The sequence below is a fragment of the Anolis sagrei genome, chromosome 3 (assembly GCF_037176765.1).
Source record: "Anolis sagrei isolate rAnoSag1 chromosome 3, rAnoSag1.mat, whole genome shotgun sequence".
NCBI lineage: Eukaryota > Metazoa > Chordata > Lepidosauria > Squamata > Dactyloidae > Anolis > Anolis sagrei.
In genome coordinates, this window is record NC_090023.1 from 164866335 (window position 1) to 164882701 (window position 16367).

A 16367-nucleotide genomic window follows, 5' to 3' on the forward strand; every position below is an offset into this window, starting at 1 on the left:
ATCACTATATTTTTCCACCCATAAGTCTGTGTTGCAGACATAGGAAATATTTTAGTGTCATCCCCCTGAGTGCCAACTATGCAGTTTCCGGGCAAAGTCTTCTCAGCACAAATGTCAAATTGACAGCATAGATATGGCTCTAGGAAAAGGCTTTAAATATGCATAGTTTCAGTTATACACCATCCCCAGTAAACAGTTCCAAAAGTCTATGGAAAAATAAATACAAAAAGTATGCAATAAAAATAGCTGAATACACTGCAGCCATGTCCTCCCTTTTGAAAAGATATTACAACATCAAAACAAGTGGAGATATTGTGTCTCTTTTCCTTCATGGCTGATCCTTAAGCTGGTTTGGCTGTGACTGCCAAGCAATGAAGCCCATATGAGCACTTTAATAAGCATAAAGAGTTTTCCTTTTGCACTTTTAATTTCATGAAGTTTCAAAAATGGTTTACAGGAGACATTAATAATAGTATTAATGAATGCATTAATGAACTCATCTCCTCCTATGAAGCAGCTAGGATGTTAAGATCACCTGGGGAAGCCCTGCTCTCGATCCTGCCTGCATCACAAATACGTTTGGCGGGGACGCGAGACAGGGCCTTCTCAGTGGTGGCCCCTGGGCAATGGAACGCCCTTCCTAGAGACATTAGATCAGCCCCCTCTCTTTTAGCATTCCGGAGGAAAGTGAAAACCTTGCTGTTTGAGCAAGTGTTTTGAAAAGGCAGTGTAACAGACATACGAATATGGAACGATTGGATGATGAGATTGGATCTTGATTTTAACTAGGAGACGTTAATTATCTATGTTTTATTGACCTTGTTATGATTGTATTTTTATGCTATTGTTTTAAATGTCTTATGATGTTTCTGGGCACTGAATTTTGGCTCTGTAAACTGCCTTGAATTGCCCGTGGGCTGAGAAAGGAGGTATACAAATATACTAATTAAATCTATATAAATAAAAATGTAATGTTCGTTTGTAGGATTAACATAACTCAAAAACCACTGGACGAATGGACACCAAATTTGGCCACAAGGCACCTACTAACCCAAGGAGTGACCATCACTAAAAAAAACTGAGTTTGTCATTTGGGAGTTGTAGTTGCTGGGATTTAGAGTTCACCTAAAAACTAAATGGACCAGTACAACCAGAGATATGTCGGTATGCCATTGGAAGATGGGACTCCCAGGTTGGAAGATGGCCAAAATGCTACTGGGGAGGAGCAGAGGATAAGTTCAACTAGCCCCAGATGTGATGACGCAGCTAGCTCAAAGCCGAAAGGAAGGCTAGCGGCCGACGGTACTGGAGGCGAACGACGAATCCGATGCTCTAAAGATCAACACACCATAGGAACCTGGAATGTAAGATCTATGAGCCAGCGCAAATTGGATGTTGTTATTGGTGAGATGTCAAGACTAAAGGTAGACATTCTGGGGGTCAGCGAACTGAAATGGACTGGAATGGGCCACTTCACATCAGATGACCACCAGATCTACTACTGCGGACAAGAGGAACATCGAAGAAATGGAGTAGCCTTCATAATTAATAAGAAATTCGACAATTATGCTGGGGAAAGTGGAAGGCAAAAGGAAGAGGGGCCGACCAAGGACAAGATGGATGGATGGCATCCTTGAAGTGACTGGACTGACCTTGAAGGAGCTGGGGGTGGTGACGGCCGACAGGGAGCTCTGGCGTGGACTGGTCCATGAGGTCACGAAGAGTCGGAGACGACTGAATGAATGAACAGCTACAATCAAAGAGCATTCTGAACTCCACCAAACGTGGCACACAGAACTCCCATGACCAACAGAAAATACTAGAAGGGTTTGGTGGCCATTGACATTGAGTTTGAGAGTTGTGGTACACCTACACCCAGAGAGCACTGTCTTGGAAGTGGGACAATTTCATGTGGGCAATTTCAACAGAAAGGAAGAAACCATGAAAATGAACAAAATCTGGCTACCAGTATTAAAAAACTCAAAAATTACAACAGAAAAACAACAGAGAGTAAACCATCAGGCACATCAAATCACCTCTCAACAAAAGATTCCCCCCAGGCACTTCCAAGCCATTAAAGGCTAATCAAGGTGGTCAGTTGAAACATTCACACCTAGCTCCAGCAGACAAAAGTCCTTTGTCCCACCCTGGTCATTCCACAGATATATAAGCCGATTTTCCTACTTCCAACAGACCTCACTACCTCTGAGGATGCCATAGATGCAGGCGAAACATCAGGAGAAATTGGCTCTAGACCATGGCCATATAGCCCTACAACAACCAATGAAATGTTGATCTCTAGAATAGGGGAGGATTGATTTGAGAGAGTTCCATTTCCCTACAGGAAAAATACGAGCTTATTTATGGCCAAACCTGAAAGTAGAAAGAATAGTTATGCTATTCATAACCACTCTCTTGTTATCCTCCCCTCCCTGTTTCATTATCTCCTTTTCTCTCCCCGCCTCTCTCCTCTGTCTCCTTCTTTTCCTATCTATAGATTTTGCCTCTGCAGGCTAATAGCAATGTCCCCAAGTTTTATGAGTCAATAATCTGTTGCCTAACCTTTGATAAGAGGATACTGGCAGGTAATTATTACTGTGACATGCTCCCCCTCCCCTAAAATGCCATAGCCAAGAGGCTGACAGACCTTTAATTATAGCATCAAGCAAGACAGAGTCAGCAATGTTGTATCCTTAAATGCAGGGAAAGAGCCATGATCCTTCTCTAAACAGTAGGCCTGTGAGACCACACATGTACTGATGTATTATAATAGCCAGGTTGGCCAGCAATTGAGCACCCGAGAAGAAGAACATGGTTCCTTCCTCATGCGTGAATGAGGAATGAAGTGAGATATCTTGTCCCACCAAGAGTCAGGTATCAGCATCTCACTCCAGGTCTGCCTTGGGAAAAGACAATCAAGTTGCCCCAACATTTTGGGTAGCTAAAATAGTAGAAATGCAAAAGATATTCAAAAAATATGTTCTGTGAGTGTCAGGAAATCCCAGCAAGAATCCTGGATTATGAGAATCTTCAAAGTTCAGGACTTACTTTTGCAACAATTGCACTTAGGTTTTTTTTTATCTTTTTTGAAAATAAAACTGTTTATTTTGGTTATGGTACGTAAGAGAAAAGCAAATCGTGGCAGATATAATCAGGTTACAATATTTTTGATGTGTACATGCCTTTCCACCTTAGTCAATCAACCAGTTAATTTTGACATTGAATACAAATTGTATTGTCGAAGGCTTTCATGGCCAGAATCACTGGGTTGTTGTAGGTTTTTTTGGACTATATGGCCATGGTCTAGAGGCATTCTCTCCTGACGTTTTGCCTGCATCTATGGCAAGCATCCTCAGAGGTAGTGAGGTCTGTTGGAACTAGGGAAAAGGGTTTATATATCTGTGGAATGACCAGGGTGAGACAAAGGACTCTTGTCTGCTAGAGCTAGGTGTGAATGTTTCAACTGATCACCTTGATTAGCATATAATGGCCTGACATTGCCTAGAGCAAACTTTTGTTGAGAGGTGATTAGATGTCCTTGTTTGTTTCCTCTCTGTTGTGCTATTGTAATTTTAGAGTTTTTTAATACTGGTAGCCAGATTACAACAGCACAACAACAGAACTAATGTGTGGCGAGGGTGAGCATGATAGTCCATTTCCATTTCCTTCTATGCAGGGAAGGTAGTTTTTCAAGGGATCCCAAGTCTGGAGGGAACCTTTGTCCAGAGAGACTCTCCCCTTCAGAAAGTCACCTTCCATGTTAATAGAGGGTGATGGAAAAAGCAGTAGAGCAAGTCGGATTAATTCTCTCACTTTTGTAGCTGTAGCAACAACCCCTGCGTAGGTGGATAGGGATGTCCGATTATATCTGTATTTAGCTACTTCTGATGATTTTGGCACAACAGCTTTGGGAAAGCTATAAAGAAAGAAATATGTGTACTGCTGCATTATCTGGGTGGAGTTCCAGGGCCAGAGAAGCAGATGGCGGAAACAGAAGAACGGCCTGCCTCAGGGAAGTGTGCTTGTCCCATCCATGTTCAACATCTACACAAACGACCAGCCACTGCCAGAAGGGACAGAGAGTTTCATCTATGCCAATGATCATGCCATTACTGCTCAAGCAGGGAGCTTTGATATGGTAGAACAGAAGCTCTCCGAAGCTCTAGGTGCTCTTACTGCCTATTACAGGGGAAACCAGCTGATCCCCAAACCATCTAAAACACGACATGTGCCTTTCATCTCAAGAACAGAGAAGCATCCCGAGCTCTGAAGATCACCTGGGAAGGAATCCCACTGGAGCATTGCAGCGCACCCAAATACCTGGGAGTCACTCTGGACCGTGCTCTTACCTACAAGAAGCACTGCCTGAACATCAAGCAAAAAGTGGGTGCTAGAAACAATATCATACGAAAGCTGACTGGCACAACCTGGGGATCACAACCAGATACAGTGAAGACATCTGCCCTTAATCTATGCTACTCTGCTGCTGAGTATGCATGCCCAGTGTGGAACACATCTCACCACGCTAAAACAGTGGATGTGGCTCTTAATGAGACATGCCGCATTATCACGGGCTGTCTGTGCCCTACACCACTGGAGAAATTACACTGCTTAGCTGGTATTGCACCACCTGACATCCGCCGGGAAGTAGCAGCCAATAGTGAAAGGACCAAGGCAGAGACATCTCCAGCTCATCCCCTGTTTGGGTATCAGCCAGCACGTCAACGACTTAAATCTAGAAATAGTTTTCTAAGATCCACAGAGACACTCGCTGGAACACCTCAGCAAGCGAGAGTCCAAAAGTGGCAGGCTCAAACCCAGAACCTCAATCCGTGGGTGATACCAGATGAGAGACTCCTCCCTGGGTATACAGAGGACTGGGTGACTTGGAAGGCGCTGAACAGACTGCGCTCTGGCACCACAAGATGCAGAGCCAACCTTTAGAAATGGGGCTACAAAGTGGAATCCTCGACATGCGAGGGTGGAGAGGAGCAAACCACTGACCATCTGCTGCAATGCAACCTGAGCCCTGCCACATGCACCATGGAGGACCTTCTTGCAGCAACACCAGAAGCACTCCAAGTGGCCAGATACTGGTCAAAGGACATTTAATCAACTACCAAACGCACAAATTTTGTATTTTGTCTGTTTGTTTGCTTTGTTCTGTTAGAAATGTAATATAATTGACTGGTTGCCCTGACACGACAAATAAATAATCTGGGTGGAGGCCACAAGGGGGCACTAGAGAGAGAAGGATAGACCATTTTAGTTGTAGAAGGAAAACCATTACCCCCTGTTTTCCTGTTATTCCCCCCTCCCATGTCCCTGTCATGAAACAAACCTTATTTATGAAATGGGAAGTGGGGAGGGGGAATAAACAGGGAAATAAACTGGTTTTCCTCCTTCAACTCCCCCCCCCCCCCCCCCCCCCGCAAAACGGACTATCCTTCTCTCTTTCTGGTGCCTCCTGGTGGCCTTTACCCGGAAAATGGAGCAGTACCAAAATATACCAAGCTACATCAATTTTCATCTCTTCTGGGAACATGTAAAAACGATACTTCAAGAATATGTACCTTGGTTTGCGCATCCACAGTAGCCCCCTGGTTGACAAGAACCTCAGCCACGTTGACTCGGTCCTCTTGTGCGGCCAGATGAAGAGGAGTCAGCCCACTCTGTAAAGGAGAAACCACAAATTAGAATAATAGAATCATAGAGTTGGAAGAGACCTCATGGGCCATCCAGTCCAACCCCCTGCCAAGAAGCAGGAATATTGTATTCAAAGCACCCCTGACACATGGCCATCCAGCCTCTGTTTAAAACCTTCCAAAGAAGGAGCCTCTACCACACTCTGGGGCAGAGAGTTCCACTGCTGAATGGTTCTCACAGTCAGGAAGTTCTTCCTCATGTTCAGATGGAATCTTGAAGTTTGAAGCCATTGTTCCGCGTCCTAGTCTCCAAGGCAGCAGAAAACAAGCTTGCTCCCTACTCCCTATGATTTCCTTAAGGTTGACCTCCAGTGCAAAGTGAGGGTTATGATCTCATCCTGAACACTCTTTCATCTGAATACTCTTTAAGTATGTCCAATTACATGCAACACTAACCAACAAGTAGAAAACATGTTGGCAAGCCAATTGTTCCTAAAAGGAAATGTTACTTATGTGCACTATGAACACTATGTCACTTTTCTTAACTAGTGTTAATATTTCAAAATTCATTTCTTCCAGTCATTAATTTGATATGTAGGAGACTAATCCAATTAGGGAAAGTGGCGCTGGGTTTGATGAAGGCTTGATGAAAATACATAATACACATATTGGAAAATATATTTGATATAACCATATTAGAAATAGGAGTTAGAAAATATATAAGAGAAATGTATGCATGCATAGCTAGTTCACTTGACTTCTCAAAAGCTGCAAAATAAGAGGCCAGCCCCAGGAAAGGAATGTGGTGCCTGACACTTCTAAGACCATAAGATAAGATACATACCAGGCACCAGGCACCTTATCATCCATTAAGAGGTGCCTGGTACCTTATCGTAAAATTGACTAATGAAGTGTCCATTAGGGGGTCTCAGGAATGTTATCTCAAGATGGATGGAGCAGGTCCGGAGACATCCTGGCGCTGGGAGTACATTAACAGTCACTCTTTAGATAGTAAATTAATGAGGATTGACAACTTGTTGATTTCCAAAATATGCCTTTGAAGTCAGTGAAAGAGTAGATGTTTGTGACGCACATTGTGATGTTTCTATGATGCATGAATACTTATTTTCAAAAAGTGTATTTAAACTCGGCATTTCCTTTGTTCGGGACCCTTCTTTCCTGGGCTACCAGGGGGTCTATATCCGGTTGGCGCCAACCGAGAATAAAGCGTGCTTTCCAGTACTCTGGATCTCTCTTTGTCTTTGTTCCTCAAACCATCTCTCGTCCATTACATTTTCTGGCGAGCCAGCCAGGAGGCTTTTGAGAGAGGTTTGTAGGGAAAAAGATTAAAGACAGAGGCCTTTTGGGAGGCCTGGAAGATTCCTCCGAGGCAGCAGGCTGGCTGCATCATTTCGACAGCACTCTCACCGGCCGGCATTGGAGGGAGCCCTCGGGAAGGTGAAGACAGACTGCTGCTTCTGACGAAATTCCATCCTTTCACCTAAGAGGCTGCGAAAACCACGGATCAGGCGAGTATGAATTGCACCATGACATTTTAGGAAAGTGTAGACGTCAGGAAAAGCCTTAGCATTTTGCTGAAGGCTCCAGGAGTAATTAACCTGGAAAAAGGCAGTCCCTAGTAGACTTTTTTGGGGTTTGTGTTTGCTTTGTGTACCAGAAAAGGGAAACCGACTGCCTAGAGAAATAAGGAAAGGGGTTGGGGAGATAAGTACCTTGTGGTGGATGCATGTGTGAGTGAATGGTGTATGAAAGGGCCAAGAGGCTGGTCACAGGGGATCGCAGAATCCCAGACTGGTGAGCGAAGGGAAGTGTGGTCCGTGTCCGCCCCTCTGGGGTTGGCGTTCCTTCTAAAGGAATCCCTTGCAGTTCTCTTTGTCGGGCGACTGACGGAGTCAGGGGACGGGCGCAAACGCGTGGACAGATCCCGTACCTTTTTCCTTTTTTTTGTGTATTAGTTGTCCATTTGTCTGAACATGGGAGGGTCTGTTAGCAGCAAGCCTAAAACTCCTTTAGAGCTCATGTTAGCACACTTTGACAAAAGCTTTGGAAAGCTAGACTATGGAGAACCACTAAGGCCCAGTAGATTGCAAACCTTATGTCAGAAGGAATGGGTTAAATTTAGCGTAGGTTGGCCAGAAGAGGGCACTCTTGATCAACAAATCATTGCTAGTGTCTATGATAGAGCAAGAGGAGCAAATCCTTTTGAGGGAAGTTATCCCACACATGTCCCCTATATTCTAGCTTGGGGAGATGTGGTGCGCCAAATGCCAGAATGGCTGAAGCCTTGTGCTTTAGCACATTGCAAAACTCTCCTAGCACAGAAAACTAAAGCTCCTATTCTGCCATGCCCTGTTGAGGAGGAAATAAATGCACCTCCTCCTTATTCAACTGGGGAGCTCATAGCCCCCCAGGCCCCTGCAATTCCAGCCCTTGATCCAGCAGCAGTAAGCCCTCCAACGCAACCTATGGCCCCAGCACAACTGTACCCAGATCTCCCTGAAGATTTAGATGAAGACACAGACTCTACCATGACTGAGTCTTCTTCAACTCCATCCCCTGAAAAAGAATCCCTACAGGCAAAGGCACCACTGAAAACAGCAAAAGGCCATGACCATAACTTAAGGAATATGGACAAGGCAAACAAGAAATTGGCTACAGTAATGCCCCTTCGTCAAGTGAGGGAATTCATAGGGACCCAAGTTGAAGGTGGACAACAAGTGCCTCAGTTCCGGCCAGCTTTTACGCATGTGCCATTTACCAGCTCAGATCTTTTCAATTGGAAAACACACACCACCCCCTTCTCTACAGATCCAGGACCAATGACAGATGTTTTCACTAATATTGTCAATACACATGACCCTACATGGCAGGACTGTCAGCAGTTGATGATGTCCCTCCTTACTACGGAGGAACGTAAAAGGGTCTTAGCAGCTATGAAGCGGCAGACTGAGGCTAGGAGAAATGCTGCTGTTAACCTAGCTGACCACATGAGGGAGAATTGTCCAGAGACTGATCCACAATGGGATCCTAATACAGCAGACCAATTGACTCGAATTCGTCAGTATGGCCAGTTAATGATCCAAGGCCTTGCAGAAGCTGGGAAAAAGCCTACTAACTTATCTAAAGTAAAAGAAATAAAGCAAGGTGCCGATGAAAGCCCAGGCGCCTACCTGGAAAGGCTGTTAAGTGCCTACAGACAATACACGCCTTTCAACCCCGCAGAGGAAGCCAATAGAAACATGGTGAATGCAACTTTTGTAGAACAAAGCGCCCCAGATATTAGAAGAAAGCTACAGAAATTGGATGGGTTTGCTGGAATGAACATGTCTCAATTACTTGACATTGCTAATAGAGTCATGGCAAATAGAGATCAGGAAGAGAAGAGGGATAAACAGAGGCAGATGAGAGCTCAAGCCGTTTGCTTGGCTGCAGCACTGAGGGAGTGGAACCCAGAAATAAGACAAAGCAGAGGGCAAAGCAGAGGGCGAAGCAGAGGGCGAAGTTATGGGCCAGGAAGAGGACAGTCCCTTGGGCAGGACCAATGTTCCAACTGTAAACAACGGGGACATTGGAGGAGAGATTGCCCCCAGATAAGAAGAGGGAGAGGAAGAGGACACCCACAAGAGCAGAGAGGAAGAGGAAGTGAGATGCCCGGGAGACAGAGACCCTTCTATCAAGAAGCACGTGAGCAGCCAGAGGAAGAAGGATTCATTGGATTGGCCGGAGGCCCCCAATGGTCAGGGCCAGAAGAGGACTGAAGCCAGTCCGGGGTTCTAACCTTGGGATCCAGGGAACCCTTGGTCAAGGCAAAAGTAGGATCCCAAGAAATAACATTCCTAGTTGACACAGGAGCGGAAAAATCAGTAGTTACCACCCCATTGGCCCCCTTAACCCAGCAAACCATAAAAGTTATGGGAGCAACAGGAGATCAATGTCTCCGACCCTTTCTACAGGAAAGAAGATGTCAGCTAGCAAATAAAGAAGTCACCCACAGTTTTCTATATATGCCTAACTGCCCAGTCCCATTGCTGGGAAGGGACATGCTGTGCAAACTAAAAGCAAGGCTATCATTTGAGGAAGATGGATCTGCTAAGATGGCTGTAGGAAGAACCACAGGCCTTTTGCACCTCACCTGCCCTATGGAGGAGGAATGGAGGCTGCTAGTAGTTAAAAGGGGCTCAGAGAACAATGAATGGGAAAAGTTTGAAACTCCTGAGGTATGGGCAGAAGATAACCCCCCAGGCATGGCCAAATACATACCTCCAGTCGTAGTAGAGTTAATCCCAGGAGCCCGTCCAGTCAGTCTAAAGCAGTATCCAATTCCCAGACCAGCAATAAAGGGAATCCAAAAGCATTTGGACCGTCTGTGGCAGCATGGCATTATAACAAAATGCCAGTCTCCATGGAATACACCCCTCCTTCCAATCAAGAAGCCAGGTACCACAGATGATTTTCGCCCTGTTCAAGACCTTAGGGAAGTCAACAAGGCAACAGTTACCTTGCACCCAGTTGTGCCAAATCCTTATGTGATATTGGGACTCATACCAGCAGAGGCCACCCATTTTACAGTCCTTGATCTTAAAGACGCTTTTTTCTCCATAAGGTTAGCCCCCCACAGCCAGTTGTTGTTTGCTTTTGAGTGGGAAGACCCAGCCACAGGAGCAAAACAACAGTATTCGTGGGCAAGATTGCCTCAAGGTTTTAAAAATTCTCCCACGATATTTGGAACTTCCCTAGCAAAGGATTTGGAGGACTTTCATTCTGACTCAGAAAAGACTGTCCTTTTGCAATATGTAGATGATTTACTTTTGGCCTCCACCTCAATGGAAGAGAGTTGGGGCGCCACCAAGCGGCTACTCCAATTACTTTGCCATAAGGGATATAAAGTATCAAGGACCAAGGCCCAGCTGTGCAAAACGGAGGTCAAATACTTAGGATTCCAAATAAAACAAGGATTTAGAAGTCTAGGAACTGAACGAAAGCAAGCCATCTGCCAAATCCCAGTCCCCACTACGAGGAAGAGAGTCCGCGAATTTTTAGGCGCAGCGGGGTTTTGTAGACTTTGGATTCCTGGCTATGCCGTATTGGCAAGACCTTTGTACCAAGTTACAAAGGGGGGTGAAAAAGAACCTTTTAAATGGACACAAGAACAGGACGAGGCTTTCCAGCAAATAAAGTCAGCCCTGATGACAGCGCCAGCTTTGGGCCTACCTGATGTAACTAAACCCTTCACTCTTTATGTTGCTGAGAAAGAGGGTGTAGCCATTGGCGTTTTAACACAGACTTTGGGCTCCTGGCCACGACCAGTGGCCTATTTGTCTAAACAGCTAGACATGGTAGCAAAAGGATGGCCCCCATGTCTACGTGCAGTAGCAGCTGCTGCCTTAGTAGCTGAAGAAGCCAGGAAGTTGACCCTAGGACAAGATTTGACCATCAAGGCCCCGCATGAGGTAGTGACATTGTTAGAGCACAAAGGACACCATTGGCTTACCACCTCCAGAATGCTGAAATACCAGACTTTGTTATGTGAGAACCCTCACATTAAAGTTCAGCAATGCACTACTTTGAATCCTGCTACCCTCCTACCTATAGATCCCCATATGGAGAAACATCATAGCTGTATTGAAGTAATGGACACAGTATATGCCAGTCGACCTGATTTGACTGATGTTCCATTGCAAGGAGCTCAGCTCACCATGTACACTGATGGCAGTAGTTTTATGGAAGAAGGGGAGCGAAAAGCAGGATATGCAATAGTTACCATCAAAGAAATATTGGAAGCAAATTCACTGCCAGCAAATACATCAGCTCAAAAGGCTGAGCTCATTGCTCTCACCAGGGCTCTGGAGATAGCAAAGGGAAAGAGAGTTAACATATACACTGATTCAAAGTATGCCTTTTCAGTACTGCACGCCCATGGTGCACTTTACAAAGAAAGAGGACTTTTAACTGCAGCAGGCCAACCAGTCAAACATGCAGAAGAGATATTACATCTCCTAGAAGCTGTATGGGCCCCAAAACAAGTAGCTGTGATGCACTGTAAGGGACATCAACCAGGGCAAGATCCGGTAGCCCAAGGGAACCGAAGGGCAGATGCAGCAGCCAAAGAAGCCGCCGCCAGACCCCTTCAGGTGGCTACCCTTCTCCCCTTGCCCAATCCCAAGGTGCAGCCTACCTATAATAAAGAAGAACAACAATGGGCCCAGGACAATGGAGCAGTAGAATTGGCGAACTCTACTGGCTGGTTAGCCTTTCCGGATGGAAGAATCATTGTCCCCAGAACCATGGCCTGGGAAGTAGTAAAGGGAGCCCATGAGTCAACACATCTAGGAAAAATGGCGCTAGCTAAACTACTAGAAAGACAACTGTACATAGATGGACTCCACTCTTTGACAATGGCAGCTTCAGCTAGGTGTCACACCTGTGCTAAGAACAATCCACGCCAAGGGCCGCGCCAGCCCCCAGGCATCCAGCATTGTGGAAATGTACCCTTTGAAGCCATTGTTGTAGATTTCAGTGAAATGCCTAGAGTAGGGCGATACCGCTACCTACTGGTGATGGTAGACACTTTCACTGGATGGCCGGAAGTGTATCCTACTGTTACTGAAAAGGCCACGGAAGTGGCAAGAGCACTCATGAAAGACATAATCCCAAGGCATGGGATGCCAGCATTCATAGGCTCAGACAATGGCCCTGCTTTTGTTAAAGCCACCATTCAAAGCTTGGCTAAGGTTCTTGGAATTACTTGGAAATTGCATTGTGCATATAGGCCTCAGAGCTCAGGCAAGGTTGAGAGAATGAATCGAACTCTGAAAACTAAGTTAGCTAAAATGTGTCAAGAAACTGAACTTAGTTGGGTTCAACTTCTTCCTCTAGCAGTGTTACATATTAGATGTACCCCCACTAAGACCATTGGACTGTCTCCTTTTGAAATGCTTTATGGGAGGCCCCCTCCTTTGTTTCCCAGATTGCAAGGGGAACTGCATGAGATAGGGGCCCAGGCAAAGAGACAGGAAATTGTTGCTTTGGGGAAAACACTGCAAGAGCTACGACAGTATGCCTATGAGTTCAGGCCACCCATTCACATGACCCCCACTCACTTGTTTCACCCAGGGGATGAGGTATGGGTTAAAGATTGGAAAGGGGAAACGTTGCAACCCAAATGGAAGGGACCTTATGTGGTAATTCTTACATCACCCAGTGCTGTCAAGGTAGCAGAAATCAAACCTTGGCTTCACTGGACTAGAATTAAAAAGGCTGCTCCCAGTTGGCATGCTATTCCAGACCCAAAAGACCCACTAAAGCTTAAAATAACTCGAAACTTTGGTTGTTCTAACCAAAAGGAAGGCGGTGGGAAATAAGAAGATTCAGACTAGACTGATACTGCAAGACACATACCAGGAAGCTGTCTTGCCCTGCGTACAGTCAGATCTGCCCCTGCTGTTGGATGAGAAGATACGGGCTAGACACTGCGGCTTAAGTCCATACCTGGAAGCGACTAAGCTCTACGCACTGTCAGACCCCAACTGGAGAGGATAGAAGACGGAACTAGACCCTATTGCAGCCTACCGGAACGGTTGCTCTACATACGGTCAGATTCCAGAAGAATGAAAGCTTTGTGGGTGATATGTGTATTAATGTGTGTGTCAATTTTAGAAGTAGATGGTAACTGGTTCAAAGAGCATGCCAAATTTATGTTTGATCAATATGGGAGAAATGCCACTCGGATATATGAACACCCTGAAACAGTACGTGAGTTTTCCTTTTTGCCTGCTTTGATCAATGAGGAAGCGGTGGTTTTAGCCACTCTTCTCTTAGCAGAGAAAACAGGAAAACCTACAATCTTTAACCCCCCTGCCTCTCTAAATGGGCTACGGCATAGAATGATAAAGGTTTCAAAGACCACCCCTGGCAAATGTTTTTGTTGTCATTATCCAGAAGGTTATCGGAAAGGGTGGAAGAGTATCCCAGAAAAGGAGAGGGAAATCCTTCTCAATGTGGGAAATTACTCTCACTGCACTGAGAAGTTTTACCTTCATGGGAAACATAATGCTTCCCAAGCATCAGGGTATTGGCACAGTTTATATTTCCAAGAACAGTACAGTGACCCCTCCCAGGGAGAGGATGAATATTACAAAAGAGCCAGAGAACAATATGAAATCATGAAAGATAGCTCCTTTGGGTTATTTTCACAGTTTATGGAACAATACAACACACTTGAAGAGTTTTTGAAGGACTTAAGAGCCCTAATGATGAGAAAAAGCATGACAAATGAAGGGGATATTCTTACATGTAATGATTGGAAAATATATGATCCCAATTTGTGGTTTTTCTATGATGGTTGGGCGTCAAATTTCCATCCAGGTGGATACCAGTGTGCAGGCGTTGGATACTTTACATTCCCAGTCCAGGTTGCTTCTCGCCGCATAAGAACAAAGCGAGACAGATCAGCACCCCTAGGCCCAGCCTGCTCAGATGAGGTAATAATAGGAGCACAATTGTCTGAGACAGAAGGAGGCCGAGTGGCTGGAGGTCTGCTAACGGGCATACTGACGCTTGGAAGCTACCCAGGCATAGTGGCCCAAGAAAATAGAAAGAGTATCCTAGGCCTCACCTGCCGATTGGAAAAATCCATAAATGCCACAGGACTCATAGTTAGGGCCATGCAAAATGAAGTAGAAGAGCTACATCAAATTGTCTTACAACACCGTATGGCCCTGGACTACCTGTTGGCAAGACAAGGAGGTTTCTGTAAACTAATGAAAGAAGGTTGCAAAGTCAGATTCCATGATCTGAATAAAACAATTGAGGATGAATTAAATCAAATGACAGACTTAATAGAAAACAACACACATGGGGTTTCAAACCCTTTTGATTGGCTCACGAGCTGGCTACCATCGATTCAATGGTTAAAGGAACTGTTTTTTGCTTTCTGTATAATCCTATTAGTAGTGTTACTAATGTTATGTATTCTGCCTATTATTTTCCAAATGCTGAAAAGATGCATATCTAAGATGGTAAATGATAAACAAGATGAAATGCAATTATTAGCTTTAGTTAGATGATGCTCTTCCCCTTCCGGTTCAGAGCACCAAAGGGGGGATTTGATGAAGGCTTGATGAAAATACATAATACACATATTGGAAAATATATTTGATATAACCATATTAGAAATAGGAGTTAGAAAATATATAAGAGAAATGTATGCATGCATAGCTAGTTCACTTGACTTCTCAAAAGCTGCAAAATAAGAGGCCAGCCCCAGGAAAGGAATGTGGTGCCTGACACTTCTAAGACCATAAGATAAGATACATACCAGGCACCAGGCACCTTATCATCCATTAAGAGGTGCCTGGTACCTTATCGTAAAATTGACTAATGAAGTGTCCATTAGGGGGTCTCAGGAATGTTATCTCAAGATGGATGGAGCAGGTCCGGAGACATCCTGGCGCTGGGAGTACATTAACAGTCACTCTTTAGATAGTAAATTAATGAGGATTGACAACTTGTTGATTTCCAAAATATGCCTTTGAAGTCAGTGAAAGAGTAGATGTTTGTGACGCACATTGTGATGTTTCTATGATGCATGAATACTTATTTTCAAAAAGTGTATTTAAACTCGGCATTTCCTTTGTTCGGGACCCTTCTTTCCTGGGCTACCAGGGGGTCTATATCCGGTTGGCGCCAACCGAGAATAAAGCGTGCTTTCCAGTACTCTGGATCTCTCTTTGTCTTTGTTCCTCAAACCATCTCTCGTCCATTACAGGTTGATATTTACTCCAACCCCTTGTATTATTTATTTATTGTTCTTATACCCCACTACCATCTCCCGTAGGACTTGGTGAGGCTTACAAGAGGCCAAGCCCAACAACATCATAAAACAACAACAAGGAAAAAGTAAATAACTCATAAAAAGTAAAAAGAATACAATAATAACACAACACATTTTAAAAACATGAGGCGGGCCAAATGTAAAAGTTTTAAAAGTTAAAAGCTGGGAAGTTGAAAGGGGATAGGAGGAATGTTCTGGGAAAGGTGGACGTGCAGACAGTTCTAAATCTCTCATAAAGTGCATTGAGGACATATTGCTTAGGATTCCTTCTTCTGGGAAGGCACACCGGAACATCCACGTTTTCAAGCTCCTTCTAAAGACTCCCATTGTTGGGGCCTGCCTGATGTCTTTGGGGAGGGACTTCCAGAGTCGCGTGGCCACCACCGAGAAGGCCCTGTCCCTCATTCCCACCAATCACGCCTGTGAAGCAGGTGGGATCATGAGCAGGGCCTCACCAGATGAACGAAGAGATCGTGTGGGTTCGTATACAGAAATGCGGTCGCTAAGGTAGATGGGTCTCAAACCATTTAGGGCTTTGTAGGTAAGCACCTGCACCTTGAATTGGGCCCAGAAAGTGAATGGCAGCCAATGGAGCTCCTTAAACAGGAGGGTTGACCTCTCTCTGTAAGGAGCACCAGTTAACAGTCTGGCCGCCGCCCAGTGTACCAACTGGAATTTCCGGGCCATCTTCAAGGGCAGCCCCACATAGAGTGCATTACAGTAGTCCAAACTAGAGGTGACTAAGGCATGGACCACCCTGGCCAGATCCGCCTTCACGAGGTATGGTCGCAGTTGGCACACGAGTCTCAATTGTGCAAAGGCCCACCCAGCCACCACCGACGCCTGAGCTTCAAACGTAAGTGATGAGT

The 16367-nt window shown here is 45.1% G+C and overlaps 1 protein-coding gene across 3 annotated transcripts in view; it reads right to left on the reverse strand.

The window, feature by feature from the left end:
- ANK3 (ankyrin 3) overlaps positions 1 to 16367 on the reverse strand; it is a 719992-nt gene that overhangs the window by 154031 nt on the left and 549594 nt on the right. For all 3 annotated transcript variants that reach the window (XM_067465652.1, XM_067465653.1, XM_067465654.1), the window contains one exon: positions 5574 to 5672. In XM_067465652.1, coding sequence (XP_067321753.1) covers positions 5574 to 5672 — 99 coding nt within the window. The remainder of the gene's footprint in view (positions 1 to 5573; positions 5673 to 16367) is intronic.